Source organism: Chamaea fasciata, unplaced genomic scaffold, assembly GCF_029207755.1.
Source record: "Chamaea fasciata isolate MVZ Bird 193981 ecotype frontalis unplaced genomic scaffold, bChaFas1.0.hap1 SCAF_4, whole genome shotgun sequence".
NCBI classification, from domain to species: domain Eukaryota; kingdom Metazoa; phylum Chordata; class Aves; order Passeriformes; family Sylviidae; genus Chamaea; species Chamaea fasciata.
In genome coordinates this window covers 19635078-19645305 of record NW_027094089.1, presented here as the reverse complement: position 1 = coordinate 19645305, position 10228 = coordinate 19635078, and the positions used below count along the sequence as shown (strand labels likewise).

At 54.6% G+C, this 10228-nt stretch overlaps 1 protein-coding gene across 1 annotated transcript; it reads left to right on the top strand.

Annotated features, from left to right (window-relative positions):
• The first annotated feature begins 2671 nt into the window (after positions 1-2671).
• LOC136288810 (uncharacterized) lies at positions 2672-9873 on the top strand. The gene is made up of 11 exons (XM_066182310.1): positions 2672-2780; positions 4244-4486; positions 5199-5489; positions 5836-5933; positions 7245-7437; positions 7572-7683; positions 7806-8040; positions 8278-8317; positions 8592-8697; positions 8781-8847; positions 9335-9873. Exons 1-11 carry the CDS (start codon positions 2672-2674, stop codon positions 9401-9403), a joined length of 1563 nt encoding a protein of 520 aa, XP_066038407.1. The 3' UTR covers positions 9404-9873.
• The last annotated feature ends 355 nt before the right edge of the window (positions 9874-10228 follow it).

The window sequence follows — 10228 nt, the reverse complement described above, 5'->3', positions numbered from 1 at the left end:
GGAAGAAGAGCAGCTGGAGTGAACATCTGAGACTCAGTGGTGATGGCTCTTCCCTTCTCGAGGCTTGGTCCTCCATCACCAGAAGCAGGACAATGAATCACCTCATCAGTTATTGCTTCCCCCAAGTTTTCTTCTTCATCAACCTCCAGAATCCTCTGTCACAGCACAGGAGCAGCTCAAGGCAGGGGGTGACCTGCTTGTGCCAGCAAGGATATGTCCTGGTAGTTCTCCAGTGCTCTGGCATAGCCATCTCACCAGCATCTTGGTGTCTGCAAATGTCCACTGAGAATGGAGGAGCTCACAACTCGTCTTTCCACCCTACATCCTTGAATCCCTCTAGACCCTGTTCTCTGCTTGAGTTTTGCCTAGCTGTGCTGCCCTAGCCACTGTACTGCTGTGTCTGAAACAACCAATAAATTGTTCTGGTTTCAAGGGCTGCCTGGCCCACAAAAGCTCCCACCTCGTCATGGGTCTTCCTTGTTTTGTGTGGGAAAGCCTTGACCGGATGGACCTTCATGGAGGAGCTTGGAGTAGACTTTTCCAGCCCCTGTCAGTTCCAAGGAAACACACCTGAGATGGTGCATGCTCCCAGTGCAATGTTTTGGGTGGTTGCTTTCCCTTCTCCCCATCCTATAGGTAACACCACCTCCACTATGCACAGCTGGACCTCTGTGTTGGTCTGTGTCCTCCTCTGTGGGTGTTGGTGATTGTCTCCCATTTTGTGAGGTGCAGTTGGCTCTGGCCCTCTTGGGACATCTGTCTCCTGTAGCTTTTGGGATCTGCTGGCTCTTGGCTGGGACTGCTGTCCCATCACCTCCAACAGTCACTGTCTCCCGCCCTGTGGATTGTCAGTGCCAAGTGCAGCCTTGGATGCTGAGATGCAGTCCAAAGGCTCTCCTTGGTGAGGGGTGCACTGCTGGAAAATGGGGAGATCAACCTCTCTTTTCTCCAGCTCTGTGTGTTGCCTGTGATGTATCCATCTCCTTCTGCCCTTGGATGCACAGACTCTCCTGAGTTCCCTGGACTCAAGTGTGACAGGCTGGTTCTGGTTGTGCTTTTTACAGCCATGAACACAGAACTGTCATGGTTTTTTACTTCAGTGTTATCTCTCTTCCCTGTCAAACCGGCCAATACCCAGTGCAGCCTGGAGGCTGAGGGGCAGCCTGAAGGCTCTCCTTGATGAGGAGCAATTGACCTCTCTCTTCTCCATTTTTGTGGTTTTTGTTTTTGGTTTTTTTTTTTTTTTTTTTTTTTTTTTTTTTTTTTTTTTTTCCTTTTCTTTTCTTTTCTTTTTTTTTTTAGCCAGGCATGACTTGCATGTGCTGGTAAAGACATGTTTTGACAGTTCTTCATATGAGCTGTCTGTTCATCAGCTCAGTACCTGCATCTGGCCACTGGGACCAGAATACCTCTTTCCTGTGAACTGTTGCTGGTGTGACATGTGTGCCTGATGGAGAAGCTCTTTGTGGGTATTGGGCAGAGAGGGGAAGAGCAGCTCAAAACTGTGTGGCTGCTGCTGATTGAGAAAGGGGAATAAGCAGACTTGGGATAGGGGAAAACTGTTGCCACCTCCTTGGCTACCCTGCTTCCCACTCCATCCCTGCAGTCATACCCTGGTGTCAGCTTCATGACACCACCACTCCAGACAGTCAGGAAAGGCATGAGGTTTGGATGGGGTTACCTGCAGCCCCCAGCTCCTGCCTAACCACCTCATTGCCCTTGTGAGTTGCTGTTCCCTGTGCATGCTGAGCTAACTGCACCTTGTTGAGGGGAGCCATGAGCAGGGCACCCTTTTCCCTGGGCAGGAGTCTGTCCCGTGCATGTGCCACAGGCAAAGCTGAGGGACAAGTATGATCTCTGTGCCTCTGCAGCCCTCCATGTCCGATCACCCAGCCTTCTGGAATATGAGACCTCCAAAATGGATGGGAGATTCTAGAGGAATAGAAAAGCAGTGCCTGCTGATGAGCAAGGGGCATGATTTGGTGCTGTGAGTGTTTTCTCAAGCATGCACTTGGCACTGTAGGGCAGCGTGTTCTGCACACTTGGGGACAGAGGAGAGTGCTGCCAGGCTGAGAGGGAGCAGGAGGAGGAGGCAACTGAGGATAGAGAAACAGGGAAGGATGAGAGGGTGTGGGCTGAGTGTTTATTTCAGAAGGGCCACAGACTGTTTCAGGAATTGAAGTACTCCTTGCAGTTCATGTCCCCATTCCTATCTGTGCTTCTGACCAGGTCTTTCTCAAAGGCCCTCCATCTCCTGTGATCATTGAGGGGAAGTGACTCATCACCACTCTAAAACCCACACAGTGTCAGGAAGCACTTGTATATTACCTCAGAAGCAGGAGTAACACTTCTTGTTACTCCTGTCAACAATTCTTGAATGCCCTGGTAACTAGGATGATTTGGGGAGGAAACTCTGGGATCTTGGCGACAAGGTTCCTTCTGTTGAGTCCCAGACCCTGGTTGCTCCTGGGGTGAAAAGATATCAAAAGGCAGAAGTGTTAACAATGATGGGAGGTTCCCTGTCCAAAGCAGAAGCCCCTGGCATCTCACAAGGAGATGTGTCTTATTTCCTTCCTGTGGTTGCAAGACTTGCAGTCAGATACGGATGCCTGGGCTCAGAGGCAGTGAGTGGGGCTGAGATTTCAGTCCTGCCTGGGGACTTCACACTAGGATGGCCCTGCAGTCACTGGCTCTGAGGTTTCTCCTGGCTCTTGCATCTCTACTGTCAGTACATGGCCAGGAAGATCTTTTCAACATCCAAATAGTGCCCCAGGGAACAGGTAAGAAATGGTTCTTCCTCTTGAAATCTTCTGCTGCCTTTTCCCCTGTGCATTGATACTCATGTTCATTGCCTGCAGCCCTGGGCTGGAGCCCAGACAGACCCCTGAGGGCTGTGTCAGCTGGGGCAGCTCTGTCTGCCCCAGGGACAGGAGATACAATGCAGTGTACACTTAGGTGCTGTGGGAGAGACAGGACTGGGCTGGATGTGTGGTGAAGGGTGATGCCCTCCAGAAAACCAGTTTGCCAGTCATTCCCTGGAGGCAGGAGGCATGAATAGGGCATCAATTCACACACTGGGAATCAGGGGGAGGGTCTTCACGGAGGTGTCACTTTCTGTACACACCTAGGCATCAGGTGTGCCTGAGGGACACTGTGGCTCCCGAGAGCAATGCAAGAGGGAGCTTGCTGCTGCTTTGCCAGACAGCTGGATCAGGGCAGGATCAGTGGCTGTTTACCTGCACATGGGGTGGGTCATGGCCATTTGCCAGGGGACAAAGCTGCTGATTGTGGTGCTCAGCTGGGCATCTGTGATCTTCTGCCATCAGGGCTGTTTGAGAGCAAAGCCGAGTACAAGTGGCTTGTCATCAGCATTTCCCTTTGTGGTAAAGTTGGTCTGCGCCTTGTGAAATCCCTTGTGTGCTCCTTTGGGAGAAGGGAGATTGTATTTTAAACCCCTTCAGGCCTCACAAAGCTGCTTGCAGGGGCTTGAAGAGGCATGGGCTCCTTCCAGAAGCCAGTGTTCACCTCTGTAGGAATCATTGCCACAAAGCCTCACCCTGCAGCATTGGACAAACTGCTGGGATCAGCTACTGCCTACTGGGCCTGGAGGGTGGTGAATTTGGTGAGGAGGTGATGAGAAGAAGGAAGGATAGTGTCAGGAGAAAGGGGCAGGGGCATTGGTAAAGTAGGAGATGTGAATGGAGAAGGCACTGCTCACCCCCGTGTCCTGCTGCCCAACGAAGTGGGGCAGGAGGAGAGCAGACAAGACACCGAGTGAGTGAGAACAGGGAGCCCAGAAGTGTTACAGGGGCATGGCTGATCCCTGTGGGAGGGATGAGCCATGGCTGAAGGGACACCCATGCCAGCAGGACTGGTGGTGTCATGGCCCAGCAAGTGCCACCTGAGCTGCGCTGGGTGACAGGCCTGAATGAGAAGATGGATGGTGTCTCTTAGTGCAGGGGTTATTGTCCTTGATATCTCCCTGATGTGGGCTTTGGAGAATGGAATATGGTGCTCATGGACGCGAGTGTGAATGGGGCAGGTTCATGGATGAGTGATCCTTCACAATTTCCATGCATAAGGAAAGCCCCTTCCCAACAAACCTTGCCCTCAGGTCACTTCCCAGCAGATCCCTCTCCCTTCATTGGCTGGAGGGGTTGCTGGGGATTTGTCTCCCACCACTCACCCATACCTCATTTCATCACCACTGGCCCAAATAACACCCTCTTTTCACCTCTGCCAGAAATGTGCCGAAGGCCCCTGTGGGACTCCAGACTCCAGCTGGCACCAGACCAGAAGAATTATAAGAAGAATGAAGAAGTTTTGCTGAGCTGCCCTGAAGGTTTCCAGCCATCCTTCACCCATGTCAAATGTTCAAGTGAAGTCCAGTCCTTCACTCGTGGGAAACCTGTATACAGAGAAGTCTGGACTGGAAGAAACTCCAGAGGTGTCTGGGTCCGCATCCGGTCCAGTGTGGAGTGCAGTGGTAAGGAATGGATCAGGAACCCTCTTGGCTGCCTTGCTCTGCTCTTCCTGAAGAGGGAAAGCAGGGTATGGGGCACAGGAGGTTTTGGGCTCTGTGCCACCCAGGGAAAGGGAAGGTGTCAAGTCCAGCCCGCAGGTCACCACTAGGGGTGTTGATGATAAGGGTCTCCCAGAGGGTTTCTAGCAAGAGCATGCCCACAAAGAAGAAAAGCATGGCAGAGGGATTTGTGGTGGAGTTTGTGGCCAGGACATGCCATCACTGTTTGAGCAGGATCAGAGGCCCTTTCTGCCTGTGTCCTCTCAGACAGTGCATCTATGAGTACCACAGCTTCCCCCATGTGGGCTGGGCCACTCCAGGTTCTGCAGCATGGTGGGTGCAGGCTTAGCATCCTCTTCTCACAGCTTAGGGCATTCATTTTCCCTCCAAGGGAGAACGGAGTTGTACCTGATGGTCTGTAGAGATTCTGGGACAAACAGACACTTCAGTTTTGAATTAAAGGGGGAAATTACTTGAGCAGTAGTATTCCACTCATTCACCCACATTCCTGTCCAACTCCTCCTGCTCCCCTTTGAGGGAGCTGCAGTGACCTCTTTCAGTCTCACTTTCTGTCCAACTGGGCTGGGTGATGAGCAAGGTTGGTTGACTGCAGCATCCTTGCCTGGCTGGGAGCGGAAGGGAATAGAGTGACCTTCTGGCAATCTTTCCTTCACAGAACTCCTCCAGGTTGACCCTGACACCTTTGAGATTTCCAGCACCAGCATCAAACTGAACTGGACCTGCAGGTTCCCTGATGCCTGCCAGGGCATGAGGGCCATGTGCCGGCTGGCAGCGCCTTCCTCCCCTCCCTGTGAGGCTGAGGAGCCCAATGGAGAGCAGATGTTACATGGCCAGGAGGGAACATTCACCTGCTCCCCTTTGCAGCCCTTCACTGAGTACAGTGTCACCATTGCCTTGCCCCCCAACACAACCCTTTTCTCATGGTTGTTCAGGACAGAGGAAGCAGGTATGTGCACAGAAATATGGGAGACAAGGAACCATCCAGAGCTGTGTCACAGGTCAGCTCAGCCTGATCATTTGCTCCCTGCAGGGATGTGCCTCGGATCAGGGCTGCTTGGGTCCTCTGGAGCTCTGGGGAAGGGGCTGGGAGAGCCCTGAGCAGGGCATGTCCTCTTCTCATTGTCCCACTCCACACCACACTGTTGCGCTCCCCACTGCTGCAGAACATGCAGCCTTTGCAGGGGACAAACCCTTTTTGCAGCCCGTCCCACGGCCAGGAGCTGCCTGCACCCTGCCCTGGCCTCAGCCCCTGCTCATGGCCCTGCGTGTGACCCCACTGTCTGTGCTTCCAGTGCCGGACAAACCGGAGGAGCTGTGGCTGGATCCCAACAGGGGCTCTCTCAGGTGGAACCCACTGCCCTCTTGCAATGGGGAGATCATCGGATACCAGGTACCAAGGGACCAGGGCAGACCCTCACCTCCCGGCCTTGCAGACACACTGGGAAGTGTGGGAAAGGGGCAGGTGGAATGAGTCACAGTTCCCAGCCAGTAAATATCTGGTTTTGATGAGCACAAGTGTTTTCTGTTTCATTCTCAACATTCCTCATGCTGTGGAGATGCTCAGAGGCGTCTGAGTTCTCCATGACCTCTTGGCTTACTTCCTGGGTCTGCTCTGCTTTGGGTTTGGCAGGCTTTTGGAGGTTGGTGTGCAACACATGGTGATGTGTCTTCTGGGGTGGCATCCCAGGATTTCCTGTGCCTCTTGCGTACTTGTTTGTGGTTCCTGCCACAGAAAAACTTGTTGTTTGAGTAAGCCTCTGAAAGTCCCTCCTGAAATCCCCTCCTCCAGAGAGCTGCACCATTTTGCTGAGTTTTCCTCAATGCATGGCTAGAAGCATCTTTCCTGTCTCTGGATTTGGGACACATTCCACAGCAAAACCCTCCTCTCTAGCAGTGGGAGGGGGATTGTGTGCTGGTGACATTGTTCTTAGAATGCTCTAGGTCCTCTATGAGAGCAGAGGTCTCCATGGCGTGACAGGGACCTTGCAAGCTGTTTCTTAGCTCTTTCCTAGAGAAACTGTCAGACAAATTCTTGACAATGCTGTGAGCTTGTTCAGCTGGTTACCTGCTCCCAGACACCAGGGTTCATGAAAAGAATCCTTTCTTTCCACTTTCAGTTGTCTTCACTCTTGCATAAGCGCAGAATGTACTTCTGTAAAGGCAACGAGAATGGCCAGGGATCTCATGACAAATTCCAATGACACATGGGCAAATGGGGACCCTTCATCTGCATTACTAACGGAAACTTTAGTTGTTCTCCTTTTCTCTTAGAGAAAGCCTTCAGAGTACAACTTTACACAAGAGAAAAGAGAAGCTTAGATTCCTCCGGTGAAGGATGTCACCACAGTGCCTCTGGTGTCGCAATACACCTGGGGTGACCTGTCCTCGGGCTCAGTAGATGTATCTGTCTACAGCCCTTCAAACCAACAGCCTCCCTCTTCCCTTCACAGAGGCTCAGCCCTTTGCTCACAGAGGCTGCTGCTCACTCGTCCTGAGTGTTGGCTCCAAATCCTTCCTCTTCTCTTCTCTGCTTTGAGGTCCCCGCACGGGGCTGAGGCTCCTGCCCGTTCCTCTCCGGAGCCTTTCCCAGCCGGGGCAGGCACACGGAAGGGCAGGCAGGCAGGCGACGCTGCCAGCTGCGAGCACCTTCCCAGCGCACAGCTGGCAGCTGCTGCATTCCAGCTGTGTCTCCTGTCCGCAGCTGAGCATCACGGCCAGGAATGCGGGGGACAGCAGCGTGCTGGAGACGGAGCGGCTGCGCCTCAATGGCTCCGTCACTGAGCACCGGCTGCCGGAGCACAGGCCTGGCAGCAGCTACGCCGTGGTGATCCGGGGACAGACGGCTGCTGGAGCCGGGGCCGCGCTGATGAGGGAGTTTCCCACCGGCAGCTCCGGTAAAGCTTTGCTGTGTCGCTCTGCCAGGAGCCTGGGCACAGACGAGCTGGGCTTGGCAGCCGGCGTTGCCCGAGGCTGCCCCTGCTCCTCGCACAGCCCTGCCGATGCTCATTCCCCGGCTGCTCCCCTCCAGACACCCCGCGCCCCGAGGCCATCAGCTGCCGCAGCGTCCGCGACATCGCCCCATCCCAAGGGACGGCCGTGCTTCCCCTGCGCCCCATCGCCCGTCCCTCCGAGGCGGCTGGGTGAGCGCAGCCCCCGCAGCTCTGCAGCCCCGGGCTGGCTGTCCCTATCCCGGGGCTGGCCCGCACAAGCCTCCCTTCCACCGCCCCCTGTCCCCGCGTCCCGCTGACTTTCGGCCCTGCAGGGAGCACCAGCTGGTCGTGGCCACTACGCACAATGCTTCGGTGATCGAGAGCATCTGCTCGGGGCAGCCACAGCTCTTCAATGCCAGCACGTACCTGGCCGCTGTGCTCAACCTCACCGCCCCCACGGACTTCGTGCTGGGCGACGGGAGCCGCGGGCAGGGCCAGCACAACGCTGCCCTGCGCCCGGGCTGCGACTACACGGCCCTTCTGCTCCTCGCCCGCCTCTCGCCGCAGGTACCCATCGCGGGGGTGCTCCTGCTCTCTGGGGGTGCTGCCGGCCGGGGCTGGGCCCCTCGCTGGGTCTGGGCTGCCGGTGAGGGCACACTCCTCTCCCGTGCCTTGGCGGGATGGTGTCCCTGTGGTCCCGGGCCACAGCCGGCTCACTTGGTGGCCCTGGCTGGGGCATTTTGCCTCCCGGTAGGGTAGTGCTGCAGGAGTGGGCTGAGCTCTCCCTTCTGTCTCCTCCAACAGGCAGAGAAGTTCACCTGTGTCTGCTACAGCTTCTCTGTTGGTAAGTGTCTCCTTGCTGGTGGTGCCCAAGCCTCTCTCCTCCATGATCCCTTTTGCCAGCCTGGCAGCTTTCCTGGAAATGAGCTCGCCCAGTGCAAGAGCTTTTGGGTCTCATGTGGAACAGAGCAAAATCTGTACACATGGGGTGATCCTCCCTCCCAGAAGAACCATCAGCCAGGACACAGGCCTACACACTTGCACATACCCTTTGCCATTCTTGGGGCCATTGCCACCGGGAGGCCAGGCTGTGGCACTCACTCCTGGCTCTGTGTTAGTTGCAGGGCAGACTGCGGTCCAGTGGCATGGGATTGTGATTGGACTGGTTGTGCTGTTGGCAGTCTTCCTTGTGGCTGCAGTCATCCTGTGGTTTGTGCTCTCCAAGTGAGTAGGAAGGGGAAAGATTCAGCAGGTACCAAGGGGACAAGTCCAGCAGGTACATACACAGTGTCAGTTTCCTACCCAAGATTCACCTTTGCTTTTCCAGGAAAAGGAAGTATTTACCCAACAAAACTAAGGAGGATAATTAAAAAGGTAGGAAAATACAATTCTACAGACCACCATCACAGAGGGGACTATAGGGCTGTGGGGCAGCTAGGATGAGAGTAGCAGTCTCCCAGAAGAACCTGAGTTTCAGGAGAAGCAGGAGTTCACACACTGCACTGACACATCTCCTAATTTGCCTTAGCCAGGGATGGTCAGAATGGCTCTGCCCACTGAGCCCCACTTGGCAGCAGGGTCTAGTTCCAAGCAGTGCTCTCTGCCTGGAGCAGGAACTGGGGTGAAGGAAGATGGGCATCCCAAAGGCTCAGGTCTTTCAGGGGCCCATATCTGTGCGATCCCTCCCAGGGAACTGCAGGGTGGGGTCTCAAGAGGGTCAGGCTGAAGGGCTGCTGCTCTCACCTCGGCACTGCCAGGCACCTCTGGGACCCTGTGCTTGGGCCCAACAGGGATGAAAGGGTTGGGTTGTGGCAGGCACTGCTGTGTGCTCCAGCCTGTGTCTGACCCTTTTTCTCCACAGAAAAGGTGGCTAGGCTGGAGATCAGTCACTTCAGCCCCAGCAGGACCATGGAGACATCCAGAGCAGTGAGGATGAGGAGAAAACGGGAAGGATGATCCCAGCCCAGTGTTGATGGCAGCCATGTCCCCTGGCTCTCCTGTGACTGTGACCAGCATGCATGCCCCATGCAATTCATCCAATTCAGCAGGGCAAGAGGAAAACAGAAGGCCAAGGAGGGTTGAGCGTTTTCATTACTCAGCCCCTTTACCTCTCAGGTTTTGCTTACTGCTTTTATGAGGCCTTTGAATTTGGCTTTCTGTAATCCATTTTTGCATGTTTTGCTTTCATTTTTACTTTCCTGGAAGCAAGACTTGTGTGCCAGATTTCCCAGTCCCAGACTCACACAGGCTCAGGTTGATGGCATTCTCCTGCTGTCCTCCGGGGTCCCAACCCTTCTGCCCTCTCTGTTGATATTTAGCCAAACCCAGGGCTTCGTTTGGCCTGGCTGGACTGCTTTGTGACTCTGCCTGTTCTGTCTGGACAATCAATAAAGGCTTATGGTTTGGAGGGACTGCCTGTCCCACACAGCTCCTGCCTGGACCCCTCATTGCCCCTGTGGGATCATATTCCCTTGCAGGGAGCTCACCGTGCTTTGTTGAGGAGAGCCACCAACAGGGCTGCTGTGACCCAATATTCCCCTAGTGGTGCCTGACAGCTTTTCTGACCTCCTGAGCTGAGCTGGACCACTCTAATGTGAGTTTGGAGCAGATGTGTTCTGGGAATCCATCAAGGGTGATGGCCCTCAACAAACATTTTGGCCCAGAGTGTACTCTGTGCCCATGCTGTGGTTATCTCTGTGCTTTCAGCTCCCTTGTGGCCCCTGTGCCAGGTCACACCTGTAAGAAAAGTGGAAGA